Source organism: Quercus suber, unplaced genomic scaffold (assembly GCF_002906115.3).
Source record: "Quercus suber isolate HL8 unplaced genomic scaffold, Cork oak 2.0 scaffold_224, whole genome shotgun sequence".
In the NCBI taxonomy this organism is placed as follows: domain Eukaryota; kingdom Viridiplantae; phylum Streptophyta; class Magnoliopsida; order Fagales; family Fagaceae; genus Quercus; species Quercus suber.
This window is the reverse complement of record NW_027069682.1, coordinates 391,740-402,077: the sequence shown is the minus strand read 5'-3', so window position 1 is coordinate 402,077 and position 10,338 is coordinate 391,740. Positions and strand designations below refer to the sequence as shown.

The 10,338-nt window shown below is 34.9% G+C and overlaps 2 protein-coding genes and 1 pseudogene across 2 annotated transcripts; 1 reads left to right on the top strand and 2 right to left on the bottom strand.

Annotated features, from left to right (window-relative positions):
• Window positions 1-1,476, bottom strand: LOC136070296 (probable E3 ubiquitin-protein ligase ARI1). Its single transcript, XM_065780074.1, has 3 exons — window positions 1,020-1,476; window positions 437-469; window positions 1-345 (listed from the first exon to the last, which is right to left on the bottom strand). The coding sequence occupies exons 1-3, from the start codon at window positions 1,134-1,136 to the stop codon at window positions 13-15; spliced, it is 483 nt and encodes a 160-aa protein (XP_065636146.1). The 5' UTR covers window positions 1,137-1,476; the 3' UTR covers window positions 1-12.
• A 3,202-nt stretch (window positions 1,477-4,678) lies between these two features.
• LOC136070303 (uncharacterized) lies at window positions 4,679-6,092 on the top strand. Its single transcript, XM_065780094.1, has 4 exons — window positions 4,679-4,696; window positions 4,941-5,033; window positions 5,133-5,234; window positions 5,715-6,092. Exons 1-4 carry the CDS (start codon window positions 4,679-4,681, stop codon window positions 6,090-6,092), a joined length of 591 nt encoding a protein of 196 aa, XP_065636166.1.
• Window positions 6,093-8,469: 2,377 nt separating this feature from the next.
• LOC112002095 (F-box protein PP2-B15-like) lies at window positions 8,470-9,971 on the bottom strand (annotated as a pseudogene).
• Between the last annotated feature and the right edge of the window lie 367 nt (window positions 9,972-10,338).

Here is a 10,338-nt window from a genome sequence, read left to right as displayed (position 1 = left end):
GACTTTACTACTTCAAAGTATACTGCACCATAGCACAAGAAAATGCAAATGAAGGGAAGAGTGCTTACAGTTGTTACAAAAGCAATGGCCACAGTCCTCTCTTGTTGCCTCACCACTAGGTACATCGTCCATGCAGATATCACACATTATTGTAGAACCAAGCGGTGACTCAAGACCTTGATGCTCCACCACTGTAACACCAGCTTGATCAAACAAGAAATCTTTCCCTTTTTCTACAAGCACCGCAAACAACCTTTCGACATCCCAGCGGTAATAAATCAGTAAAGTCCGGGCATGGTGCTCTCTAAGGGATAGCAAGTCCATTACTCTCCGCAAATCCTCCCTCTACATTAATGCAACCCAACTCAAAACATCAATATCACAAAACCTTTAAAAAGGAGCAAAATATAGGCAAAAGACCATTTGTTATCCTTACCTGAGCAGCCAAAAGAGATTCTTTTGTAATTACCTGTAAAAAAAAAAAAAAAAAAAAAAACCCACCAAAGTTCAGAAAAAATGGTCAATTTCCAAATCAAGTGTGGACAAAAATAGCATATAGACAAAAAAAAAATACGTGACCAACTATCCAAACTAGCATAGAATCTATAAAACTAGAAAAATCATGTTTGCTCCATAAAAGGGTTTTGATTTTTCCACTGGAGTTGATATATTCAACAAAGGCAACTGCTTTTACACTCAAAATTGATCAAATTCCTACTTTCCAACATACCCATCAAGATTAAACCTAAAATCAAAGCATTTCCAAAGCTCTAACCCACATAAAACCCAAATTCACAACGAATACCATCAATTAAGTTCAAAAATCAGCAATCCCCAATTCTTAAAATCCAAAACGAGAACAATTACACGCAATTACCGTACAAAACAAACCAAAACTCACTTAAAGATTCAATTTTTACACCCAGAAAACACAAAAGAAAACAAAAATTCCAAACTCCAAAACCATCAAAGACAACCACATATTCAAAAAAGAACAAAATCGAATAATAACAAATAACCTTCGTAGTGGGACCCTTTGGAGGGGTACAGTGGAACTCAGAGTCCTCGTTCTCGAGGCCATCAAGCGAGTCCCGATCGGAGTAATAGTCCTCATCGCTGCTCATACCATCCTCCATGGATAAAATTACAAAAATCAAAGCAATCAATCAAATTCTTAATAACAAAAAACAAAAAATGATTTTTCTCTCTCTCTCTCTATAGAAATAAATATATAGGTATAATATGTAGGTCAATTGGGGAGCGGATTCGGATCGGCGGCGGTGAGAATACGGATTTTCCGACGAGAAACGAGGGCTGGATTCCGATGAGGGTAACCGAACCGGCGATGAGAAATGGGGGAGAGAGCGAGAAAAAGCTTAAAGAGGAAGCATATGCAAATAGAAGAGCATGAAGAATGAGTAATTGCTTGAAAGAGAGAGAAAGACAGGGCGATAAAGAATGAGAGAGAGAGAAAGACAAGTTTAAATAGATTTTACTTTTGTGGAAATTAACGGAAGTTTTTACTATAAACGGCGTCGTTTTTTGCTTTTCTTTTGTGGGAGTGAGATTGGGTTGTGACTTTTTTAAAATTAGTTTTTGTAGGAGCAGAACAAATTCTCAAAAACATTTTCGCAACAAAATAATGTGACTGTCCACCCAATTTTTTTTTTTTTTTTAAAGAAAGTTTTAATATATGACGTCTTCTCTTATTTTTTAGTAGAGATTGAACCCCAGATCTCTTATACAATTATTAAAAATTTTACAATTAAGCTAACTATAACCCACTATGTCCACCCAAATTAGAATGTAATGAAATAGCATGAATATGTATATTTTTAAAAAATGGGTTATAGTTAAGTCAACTAGTAAAGTCTCTAATGATTAAATAAGAAATCTGGAGTTTAATTTCCACCTACACCAAAAATCGATTGGTGTTTTGAATATGCCACTCAAATTTTTGCCCAATTAATAGTGGATGATGATTATGATAAAGAGTTATTATCAGCAAAGGGTAAAGAGAGAGTTTCACTTGAAGATAGAAAATCATTGTTAATAAATTGAAATTCTAAACAAGTTTTTTTTTTTTTTTTTACAAAATAGAAATTCTACTCTAACATAATCTGTACGGCCCCCGCGTCATATCCTACATTGGGCCTTGGGCCCTGGCCTGGGTATATGGCCCATGAGGCCAATCCCCTTATACCCGGCAGCCCATCCCCGGGCCACGCGTACTGCAAGCCCGAGCCTTGCTTCTTCATCGTTTCTCGGCAACACCTTTCCACGGAGTAGATATTTGACTCACGGGAAGACCTGCACTGTACCTACCCGGCCGCGCCCCGGAGAGCCACCGCTCCCGAGGACTTTCGTGGAGGCAGGAACCAAGTTCCAACGCCACCCTCATAATTTCCCACTCCTACCTGACCTGACCACCCACTTACGATCGATAATAGTGGACCGCCGGTTGCACTCGTTGGCAAGTAATTATGACCTCTCCACTAAACTATGGCCTATAAATGCAGGAAGTTTGGAGAAGAAGGGGGTGGGAAAAAATGGTGCGCAGTATGGAGAGTATAAGAACAGAGTGAGTAAAAAGAGAAGGTGACCCAGACCCACGAGGAAAATAAAGAAAGGGCCTTAGGTCTCAGCGAGAAGAACGACCCAGTGTTGGAAATCCAAACCCACTATACAAGTAAGTTGTGAGCCCAACTTGAGGCCCAGTCTGACGGGTTTCGGTATCGGGCGCGCACAGTAGCAAAAATACGCATTCCCTACTAATCCTATTGCATATGCGGGTTTAAAGACATTTACCTTAACAAAAAATTGGGAAGGCTGGGAGGGATCACAAGTGTAGGCTGAAAACGGCCCATTACATACCAATCCAAGAAACAAAGCATGGGTGAAAAGCAACCGACCCAAGGGGTGCATACTAGAAGATTAGGATGTTCTTGTTGACTATTGGTATACTGAGGATGCAGTGGTATGTATTTTTTTTTTTTTTTTTTTTAAGATGTGCTTAATCTGTGTTTTTGGTTTTCACTACTGCCATGTTGTAAATGTGATCGTTATTTCTACCCAAAGAACAGGTTTTACTTTACTAATTGTTGCTTGAAAGTTGTGACTCAACAAAGTTGGTAATCTGAGATAGGTCATGTATTATTCAGGAAGTCACAAACTCTATTTTTTTAAGTTTAAAATGCAATGTAAATAATGTTGAAGTTTTGTTGATTTTATAAAATATGAACAGTATACTTTCCTATTTAGTCATTTTTAGCATTGTCATGATTCATTAAGTTTCTCTAGATTATGCTTTGATTAATAACATGTCCTGATGGTCAATTATTTTCAGACTGTCAACATGCACTTTCCTATTAGTGGCTTCACGCTTGCTAGCATATTTCAACTCCATACAAAGTTGTTTTGTCTCTTCACTTCTGAGGTCATGTTTCTTCCTAACAAAGAAGCATCCAAGCTATCCAAATTTAAGAACTATACTTTTTACAGATTTTTGACAACTCTACTTAAATCAACTTTACTGCTTTAACAAGGTCCCCTTTTCTTTGTTTTCCAATTCTTAAGTTTCTCTTGAATCCTATGCAACCAGTAGGAAAACATGTATGTAACAATCAGTTACTTAGAAATGTCTATTCTACATCACCCTTAGCCAGTAAAAGCTGACCTGTAAGTAGTAGCATAAATTTTTTAAGTATTCATGCAGTGACCTCTAATCTAAAACATGGCTTACTCTTTCAGTGCAAAGCCACATAGCACCTAGTTTTGAGAATTTAAGAGACACTCATTCAAGAAGAATAACAGTACAAGTAACTTGCATATACCGAAAACCAGCATCTCCCAGAGAGCTTAACAAAGAAACAGATTTATCACCACAAGCTACCTGTTGAAAAGATATAAATGATTGGATGTACTCTTCAGCATTTGAAACCCCAAGTAGTCTAAACCATTGTCATGATCTATCATAAAGAGTAACACTATATTGATTACTTACCACAATCATCACACTTTCACTGAAAAACTTCGTAGAAATAGTCATTCAATTGCCAGGCATAGTGACATATTCTGTTTTTCATATATATATATATATTCCATATAAACCTCTTGACATGAAGTAAAACTAATGAATAACAAAACTTACAAAATATTAATTGTAAAGGATTAACTAATATTATAATATACTTCTAGAACTGCACATATCTAAAATTGAGCAATTATGAAACTTCCAATATGAATCAAAACAAAAATGCAACATAAGTCATGGCTTTGAACTTAGCTTAGGCCACCATCAAACACATTTGATCAATCCAATCCAATTAAACCAGCTTGTGCACCATATATGAAAATCAAAGGTAGGAAAAGAAACTTAAATATAAAGATTGATAATGGAAATAATGTGCAAAACAGAAATGAATTTGCTATATCCTTTTCCCAACTTCCGCCACCTAGGTAACATGTACAATAGCTCTCAAACTTAATAACCTCACTTTTGTCACTGTGCTCTGTTAAGCAAAATTTCAAGTGTTTCATGCCATATAGCAGCACAGAAGCTAAGTGCTCACATGCTTTTGTCAATATCACATGTGACACATAATAAATCCAACCCTAGTGTTCTGTTAGCTGGTTTGTACTATAGCTAAACTTGAAATCAAGGTTGTTCGGGATAGAGATGAGCTCAGTTGAGCTGGCAAACAAAATATCTTAAGCTGGTCAAAAGCAGTTTGCTTGCTTGCCCATTTTAGCTATTAGCATCATGCACAAAAACTACAACAACATAAAGTAACATAATTAAGATTATTTCTTTCTCTAGTAGTTTACATGTCTTAACCTCTTTTTTCTTTTTAGTTATTTTTTCAAAACTACCCTCTCGAGCTTATCAAAGATTTTGTCTTGCTATTCTAATGGTATTCTCTAACTCCATAATTTTGTAGATAGAGTCAGAGAAGAATAGGGACCGTCATTCTAAACAGGAGGACTTACATACTGCTGGTTCATGCAACTTTGCCATGCACTCTACAAAGAAGGTAATAAGTATTATTACTAATTTTTAAATGATTTGACTTATCTTAAGTTTATGTGAAACCAATATTCATCACTACATAAATATGATGTTCATATTGCAGGAAAAAGTGGATAGACGTCCTATAGAGCGTGCAGCATTATATTCAATACTGCATACTCGTAAAGATAAATCTGCAGTTAATGAAGTAGTGCAAGCAAAAACGGTGAGTGATCCATTTTTGGTTTCATTTTCATTGTCAATCATTGCATTTGCTTCAATAGAGTGGTTTCACAATAACCATATTGTTTAGCATGCTTGTTGCAATTCTAATTCTATGGAGTAAATGCCTATGAATGACCATAGTTAAGGATGTGTATTGTTGCTTCAAAATGAAGAGAAACTACTGAAGTTGGTTATTGTGAAATAATGAACCCAATTAGCTTTTATAAACACTCTAAGGACTTCACAATATTCTATCAATGACAGATGAAATGAAATTCTATGGAGAGGACAGCAAGTATTAATTTAGTTCCTCTCTCATCTTTATTAATAGTATCTTGTATTGCTATAGAGAGGACAGATTTTGGCTGCATCTTATTGTATTCATTATATTGTGTATGCTTCTCAATATAATTTTTGTTGTCTTCAATCAAATGATGTTGCTAATTTCTAATCATTTTGTTTAGTTCAAACCCAATATCAGGATAAAATGAAGGAGTTGTTGGTTGAACCTTCGAATCAACTGCAATCAAATGACATAAGTGATAATATTGCATGGGCACCGGACGATGTGTTTGCCAAAGTGATGGGTAAGGAGCACAAAGGTCGTATTCCTGAGGTAGGATTTGGTCCAAGCCCAAGTGGCCGAAGTAGCAAGAGTACTCTCACAGACCTTCAAATACGACCAAGTCAATCAAGGGATGATGAAGTTGCACAACTGAAGGCGTCCTTGGCTGAGATGAAGGAGAAATTTTCCTCTTTTGATGAAATGAAGGAAAGACTTAGCCAATTCAAAGAGATGGAGCAAAGAATGGCTCGCATGTTTCAACAAGTGCAACAAATAACTTCACAATGCAGTTAGGTTGGCATTAATGATTTTGATTTTGGGGTTTCTAATGGTTAATTTGTGTTTTGGGGTTAATTTGTATTCAGATAGTGAAGACTTTGGGCTTATTAGCACTTTGGGCTGTTGAAAAATATCAAAAGTGTGTTGATTAGCTCTTGGGCTGATAATGTTGATTAGCACTTGGGCTGATTAGCATTAGATATTGGATAGTCATTAGTACTGCCTCAGGACTTATTTCTTGGACATTTATAGCTAATTAAGGTTGTGCCATTGCTGGTACTGATTTTATTGGCATACTTGCTATACAAGACCATTTCTAGCAGATCTTGTAAAGGGATTTGGAAGTACGTGATCATGGAAACCATTGCTAGTGCTGGTTTCTAATGTCATTGGCAGAAATTGCATCCCTCAAATAATTTATACAATTGGGTTCTTGTATATGCCATTTGTATTGAAATTCTTCTATATTCTGATGTTGAATTAATTGAGTTAAGTAAAGGTGGAGGATGAGGTCAACCAATGGGATGCTATGTAATTGGCAAGTACAAAGTTTTTGTAGCTTAGCTTAACTTTGTCAAACACTTGAATTGTTGAATTGTTGGGACATGAGCTGATTGTATTAGGCCTATGTTTTAGAAAACCTTTTTTATGAGATGATGGGAATGTAGTCCTCTGGCTTTTGCCTTCTCTTCTTTATTTGAGTATTTGCCATTGTAAACATTTTGTTGTTTCATTTTTCATTTACCACTTGCATTGGCATTCAGTTTATGGATGCATGGTTATAATTTAAGCAGGGTTTGTTCTTTAGGTGGCATACTAATTTCAAAATCTGAGTTTTGCCCATTTATGTTCTTCCTTGTAGAAATTGAGTTTATACTTTAAGGCATTTGATAGTTGTATTGTGATTTCCATATTGTAGTTGCAGCCTTTGAAACTCCAAATTTCCCTTGTAATGCTCATGCATTAAGCAATTTTGGATTCCAATATTTGATATCGTTTTGTCCTAATTATTGCCTTTTTTTTTTTTTTTTTTTTGTATGTAGGTCGTTCCTCTAATCCTACAATCCCCAACTCTCCTACAATTTTTTTTTTTTTTTTTTTGTATGTAGGTCGTTCCTCTAATCCTACAATCCCCAACTCTCCTACAATCCCCAACTCTCCAAAAATCATCAGCTGCATCCCATCAACCAGGCAGTTTATAAATTTTATGTTGAGGACATTTTGTGTACAAAGCACCACATTTGAACAAACATATTTTTTGCAAATGTTGAAAAGTTATTTTAAAACACTTTGAAACTTCGATTATGGTATTAGTTTAATTTAAGTGTTGAAGGATTTTCTGTGTACAAAGGACCACATCTTTCTTTTGTTAATTTTATGATGATGGTTATAGACAATGTTATGTAGTTAATATAATGTTGTATACAAAGGACCACATCTTTTCATTTGTTATGTATTTGATAATATATTTTGATGTTAATATTACGTTAGTTTGGAGACATTTGTGGTGTTGTAGATTAGTTACATTTGTGGTATTGTGTTAGTAGAGCTAAAACTATTACAGATTCTTTGTAACAGGTCTGTAAAAAAAAAATAATAATGGTTTTAAAACTTGCCCAAAAAAAAAAAACCTTATAGCAGCAGTCAAAAAGCACCGCTAAAGGTGCATATCTTATGATTTAAATGAAGCCCTATAGCGGTGTTTTTGCCCGCCGCTAAAAGGTTTACACATATAGCGGCGTTTCTCCTCGCTGCTAAAAGTACAATGAGTCCATTTTGATTGATTCTCTATAGCGGTGCATTTTGCCCGCTGCTAAAGGTGGACACCAATAGCAGTAGGCATAACCCGCAGCTAAAAGTCAATTGACACAATTTCTGATAGCATATGGCGGTGGTTTTGTACCCATTGCAAAAAACCAAAAACGCCACTAAAAGGTGCATTTATAGTAGCGTTTTTTGTTACTGCCGCAATAGAGCTATTGTGGCAGTACAAGGTTGTCAAGTGGAACCCCCGCAATAGGCCAAATGAGCCTTTAGTGGCAGTTTTTTGGGCTTTTGCAGTGGTTTTGGCTCGTCACAATAGTCCAATTTTTTTGTAGTGCATGTCAGAATAAATGCAACCTTTAAAAAAAAAAAAAAACACATACTTATATCAAACACACATTTATGTTTTTTTTACATATTAAAATATGTTATTTGAAACATGGTACCAAACAGATTTTTTGTTTTATGAGTACTTTAAACACGTGTTTTCACAACACTTTTTAAATCACAATTTTCACATCATTTTGAACAACAATACTTGAACATCATTACCAAACAGACCCTTAGTTTCATCTTTTTTGTACTCATTTTGACTTTTTGTCCCTTAGTTTAAGCAAACATTCCTTCATTAATGTTTAGGCCTTACTTCAATTCCTTCAATGATGAGTCCTCCTTTTAATTGATAACCCTTAACCTCCATCAAACTCATCTTTATCTCTTCGTTAGCTTCACCATTAAAAAATTCTCCCAGCTCAATTTCCATCCACCCATCCTCTCTTTCATTTGAGGTTCGTTGAGTGCCCTCTATCACTCTCTTTCTCAACACTTCTATGCGGTTCCTATAAAACATGCACTCAATTTGTTGCTTCATTCCATCTTCACGACGTAGATAAGCCATGCCATTACATACTTTGTTGCCCACCTCAATTGACACTTCAGACGGTATTGAATTAAGCCCATATGCACGATTAGAAATTTTCATTATAAGATAAGCACCATATCTTGTGTTTGGTGATAAAATTTGAGTATTGATTTTGCCATGAATTTCTAACCAACATGTTGTTCTAAGCTCAGCAACTTCTCAGAACCTGTGGAAGAAAATTTGAAAAAGTTAGAAAGCTTTGGTTAGTTCATTTTCCTCTCTCTTTCTTTGTCTGACCATATAAAACAATTAATAAGTTTAATGACACAAAAAAATTCCATACCATCAATGTACCCTATTATATATAAATGGGGCATAATATAAGTAGTGTTAGTTATGGGCACATGTGAACTACAAGATGTTTCAATTGAAATTTGTCACTTTAATAAGTGTGAAAAAAAAAAATGTTGTTACCATAGCTATAGAACAATATATAACATACTCTTATACTATCAATTTCTAGGTGATTTTAAAGGGCATGAGAAGAGTAACCTTGATTGAGGTATTGATTTCCAGCTCCATTGCATTGGATCATTGCCCCTTGTTATGGAAAGTTCTGTTGCTGATAGCATATATAATATTTTTCCAGATGATTTCTCTAACTTGAAGCTCTACGTTAGTGGGAATATGAAACAAAATATAAAAATTAATTAAGTATGTCGTGTGATGTTGAATTTATTTTTAAGTCAATGTATCTATCTACCTATCTATATATTTTAAAATCAAAGAATTCGTAATAATTATGACCGTTTTACCATAAGAACAAGATGTCATTTTTTTTTTTTTTTTTTTTGGTGTACAATTAAAAAAAAAAAAAAAAAAAAAAAAAAAAAAAAAAAAACTAAACTCGTGAGAACTAATTTTATCAAGTAACTTATTTACCTAACATGTCAATATGTAATGAATGAGAAAAGTTAAAGGATGAGTTTGGAATCCATTTAAAACATATTTCTACCACCATCTATGAGAACATGATTGCAAAGAGAGACAACAAGCTCCTTCTTTGTAGTAAATGTCAAAGGAGTGATCAGCCTTGACACAACATCCTTATAATCAGTTGGCAAGAACATCTCCCAAACAACATCGGACTCCACCGCAGAATGAAACATGGACGATACCATTGAAGATCTGAATGTGTCGGCAGGAGAGTTGAAAGAAAGAATTTTGGATACACAATCTCCTGGCAACATGTCAATTAACCCTCCCATTGAGTTTGACATAACAATATTAAAAGGTACTAGCAAAGATAAATATATATATATATATATATAAAAATGCAAAACCTAGCCAAAGCTGATAATCAAAAGCAATGTCCTTTTCTCAGGTTTCTTGCTCTTAATTGTTAACATATGTAGTGTGTGTTTTCGGATGATGCATTTATTATATATATTTTTTCACAAAAGCTTCAAGTTGACATTCTTTTTGGTCCAAGTTTCAAACATGATGTATACATTCATTGAAAAAAAAAGTTTCAAACGTGTTGGCTAGATAGCACATTCTAACAGACCCGAAAGTTAAAACAAGTTACAATAGGTGGCTGGCGCCTGGCTGACTGTTGCTTGTGGGATTTTTAAT

Coding starts and splice junctions, on each gene's coding strand:
- LOC136070296 (XM_065780074.1), bottom strand. CDS start 1,136: ATGGAGGATGGTATGAGCAGCGATGAGGACTATTACTCCGATCGGGAC. Junction 470..1,019: donor CAAAGGGTCCCACTACGAAG/GTTATTTGTTAT, acceptor TTTTTTTTACAG/GTAATTACAAAAGAATCTCT. Junction 346..436: donor AATCTCTTTTGGCTGCTCAG/GTAAGGATAACA, acceptor GCATTAATGTAG/AGGGAGGATTTGCGGAGAGT.
- LOC136070303 (XM_065780094.1), top strand. Junction 5,034..5,132: donor CCATGCACTCTACAAAGAAG/GTAATAAGTATT, acceptor TTCATATTGCAG/GAAAAAGTGGATAGACGTCC. Junction 5,235..5,714: donor AAGTAGTGCAAGCAAAAACG/GTGAGTGATCCA, acceptor ACCCAATATCAG/GATAAAATGAAGGAGTTGTT.